Genomic DNA, 3,467 nt, shown 5'->3' on the forward strand with positions numbered 1-3,467 from the left:
GTAGATGGTATATATATTAACTGTAAGCAATATTTCCGCCTCCTCGTCGCCAAAACAAATACATGAAACCCTCTCAGACAGTACTTCCACCTAGATAATATACATGTATATTCAGCATGCCATGTAGCATTCAATATTGCTAAGAAAAAGCTAACTCAAGCAGGAAATACAAATTTTTAATTGTGCGCCGACTACGAAAATGTTATTTAATATATCATTCAACGTGATTCAATATAAAGGAAACAGAGATTACTGCATACTGTATATTGCAGTTTCAGTATTCTTTCGGTTGTACTTTTTTCCAAAAATTATTTACATTCCGTTCCACGCGACGAAACGGGAAAATTAGTTTCATCGGTCCATACAATGCGTGATAAAATTCTATCGTCGACCCAGTTCGAAAACCGCACGCAGCCTTCCGGTAACGTTATCCCGGATGCCTCTCGGATTCGCACAGCATACCTCGGATCGGAGACTTTGAAAAACGATCAAGGAACCATAACCGCAGCAGAGCTACAGAGTCGCCTTTGATCTAACGAGAACGCGGACCTCCAGTTTCCTTTCCGGGTACTACATTATCCTGGCCAGTCGTCAAAAACCGTTTCGAGAACTCCATTAACTCGAAAATCGAGAATTTCGCTCGTGAGAGAAGCTTACGTCTTCGCGACGTACTTCGTTCAGACGGGTCCAGCTATGGAACGATTCTATCTAGAATGATTTTATTCAATTTCATAGTAAATCCGTTTACCTCTTTATCGCCCAACTGATGAACCCTGCAGTGAAGAAAAGCCGTCTGGCCGACTGCGGTGGTCACGTTTCGCGGTAGATTCATCCCAAAGGTTGGCGCATTAGTTACGTTATGATTGCCGAAGGCAGTTCCTCCAGGCAGCTTCGGTTCCCGAGCAAAATTACCTGGAAAAAATAACCAGAGAACCGTCAGCATCGATCCTCGTCGCCTTTCCAGCGCTGTACATTCTTAATCAATTCCAATTCCAGGACGAGCCTTCGGAGAGAAACATCTTTCGATTATCGCTTGAAATTAGAATCGAAGAAATGCACAAGGCCGCGTAAATTACGTTAGAATCGCACGCAATCGAGTACGTACGACTTATCGTCACAAAGAGTACTGTCGTAGCACACGAAGATCCTTTCTAATCTTTCTCTACTTCCACTTTCGCTCCTTCTAACGCTCGTTACCGACTCATCGTCCGGTTCGTTCCCATCGCGATTCGCGCACGTTACCGAAACCCGTAACATTCGTTGGTCTAAAATACAGATAACTGCGTCAATCGAGAGTTATGAATACGAAACAAGTAGCAGGTCGAGCAACGAGGATCGCTAGAGAGAATGAGCTCTGAATCCGTGAATTGATTTTGCTTTTTTAACAATTAACCGCAATAATTCGGTCCGGCGCGCAATCGTAGCTTGATCCGTAAGGCGATTAATACGAGTAATTGGTGTTTATTCTATTGTCGCGTTGATGCTTTCATTCGGACAGCGCGCGATTTATCGTGCACGTTTATTATTCGTAACGCGACCATTAAATTCGTTCGGTATACGTTTACTGTAATTCAGGAAGCGGTAACTTGTTCTACGCGGTAACAACATTCAGCGCGAGCACTAATTAAGGTAACAGGTACAGAAATATTTATAGCGAACGACGCGTATAGAAATATCGATGCTATAAAATTGAACGTGTCGTGTATCGAATAATTCGGCAAGAGCCGGTGTAGCTGTACGTGGGAATAGCGTTAGACGTTGGGTTAGGTCCGGATTAGCGTAGGTCGCCTAGCCTTACTCAATAAAAAGGAAGCGAATTACGCGATGCAACGAACGCTGCTATCAAATTAAAAGCTCTTTCGCCGAAATGATGGCCGGCCAGAGACTGACGTTTTTATAAAAGTATCGAGCAAATTAAAAAGAACCGATGGTCGAGAACGAAGAAACGAAGGCAGCGTTAAATTAAAGAGCAAGCCGAGGTTTCTTTCGACTCTCCAGCCATCCCTTCGAGGCAATTACAGAGACTTCGACGTTACAGAGTTTAGTTTTGTTTGAATGATCCCGGCGAGACCTGCCGCGGATCCAGAATCGATACCGCCGAGCTCCCGGACAGTGTTTGCACTTTGCAGATGAAAGCTCGACGTAATTTTTGTCATTCAACAGAGAGATTTTATCAAGCGAATCGCGCATGCCTCTTCCGGAGACCCTCGGGAAACGTTCCCATAGCGATTGACTGATTCCAGCCACTTGACTCTCTTGGGGTTTCACATTCGAGTCGGCGAATCGGTAATCAATATCCTGAAGAGATAGTTTTCACAGCGGTGCGCCATGCGCCGGTGACTCTTCAGGCGAGATAGCGGCACGTACGTCGATTTCCCTCCGACTCCGTCGACGAATCTATTTGCCTGTCAAATATGCGTGGTTGTTTCTTCTTCCTTGACTCGTTTCACGTTTGGTTCCTCCTCGACGGAACGTTTCCGTTAAACAAATCTCGCGAATCCCGGATTACGGCAATTTTCTACGGGACGCTCGCTCGCTCGCTCGCTCCGGTACTCGAAGCTGAGAAGCTCGCGTCGAAGGATAATGGGAGCGGATGTCACGGATCGATGCACCTAGGTGCACACTAGGTGGAAACAGAGAAAAGAAATTAACGAAATAGGAGACGCTCGTACGACACGACGATTACCGATACGTCGCGGCGATACTTTACAGCAGCAGTCGTGAAACAAGACTCGTCGGTCGGATATCTGACGAGAACTGTCACGGCAATCTTTGTGCCGGCAGCTGTTACAGCAGCGCGTACGCGTGTCGAGGGAATTCAGGTCGAATGGAAAAGGATATTCGGTTTCGAATTTTTGTTTTATCGGGCCTCGGTGGAATACTGTTCAGCGTCGGCACGATGGAATCATGCAGATTTTCCTTTTCCGCGACGATGCAAATTTTATTAGCTCCCTCGAAGTTGTCGGATGTCTATGTCGGTTCCGTACGTGGAAATGGCCGCTCTCTACCACTGTATTCCAAGTCGAACCGATCGCGATACGACTCTAGCGGGAAAGCTTCTTGCGCGGTACGCCGTTTGCACCGAACTATCGATAAACAGAACTTGCGTTCGAGTTGGGGCGCCTCGGCGTAAGAGCTTTAACGATTAATCTTGGAGAAATTAACTACGACGCGATCCGAACGGTTCTCGAATTCGATCGTTCTTGGAAAAATAGTATTGACAGAGAAAGTATTAATGCTCCACTAAAAGGTACGAAACGTCTTGGAGTACGAGTTTAGTGAATCTTGTTCATTTGTGCGAGTGTAAAAGACATGGAAATTTAATATGTCGTTCAACGTAGATTGATATTTAATCATTTAAGGAATTTTATGTAGAACTGTCGAGTAGTCGTGTAAATTAGCTAGAAATTATTTCAGACGTTTTAGAGCAGGTTTAATATTTTTTTATTTCGAAAATTACAACACAA

The 3,467-nt window shown here is 45.0% G+C and overlaps 1 protein-coding gene across 1 annotated transcript in view; it reads right to left on the reverse strand.

The window, feature by feature from the left end:
- LOC128896979 (zwei Ig domain protein zig-8) overlaps positions 1–3,467 on the reverse strand; it is a 174,311-nt gene that overhangs the window by 109,437 nt on the left and 61,407 nt on the right. The window contains exon 2 of the mRNA XM_054160595.1: positions 749–912. Within this exon, the coding sequence (XP_054016570.1) occupies positions 749–912 (164 nt within the window). The remainder of the gene's footprint in view (positions 1–748; positions 913–3,467) is intronic.

The sequence above is a fragment of the Hylaeus anthracinus genome, unplaced genomic scaffold (assembly GCF_026225885.1).
Source record: "Hylaeus anthracinus isolate JK02 unplaced genomic scaffold, UHH_iyHylAnth1.0_haploid 11978, whole genome shotgun sequence".
NCBI lineage: Eukaryota > Metazoa > Arthropoda > Insecta > Hymenoptera > Colletidae > Hylaeus > Hylaeus anthracinus.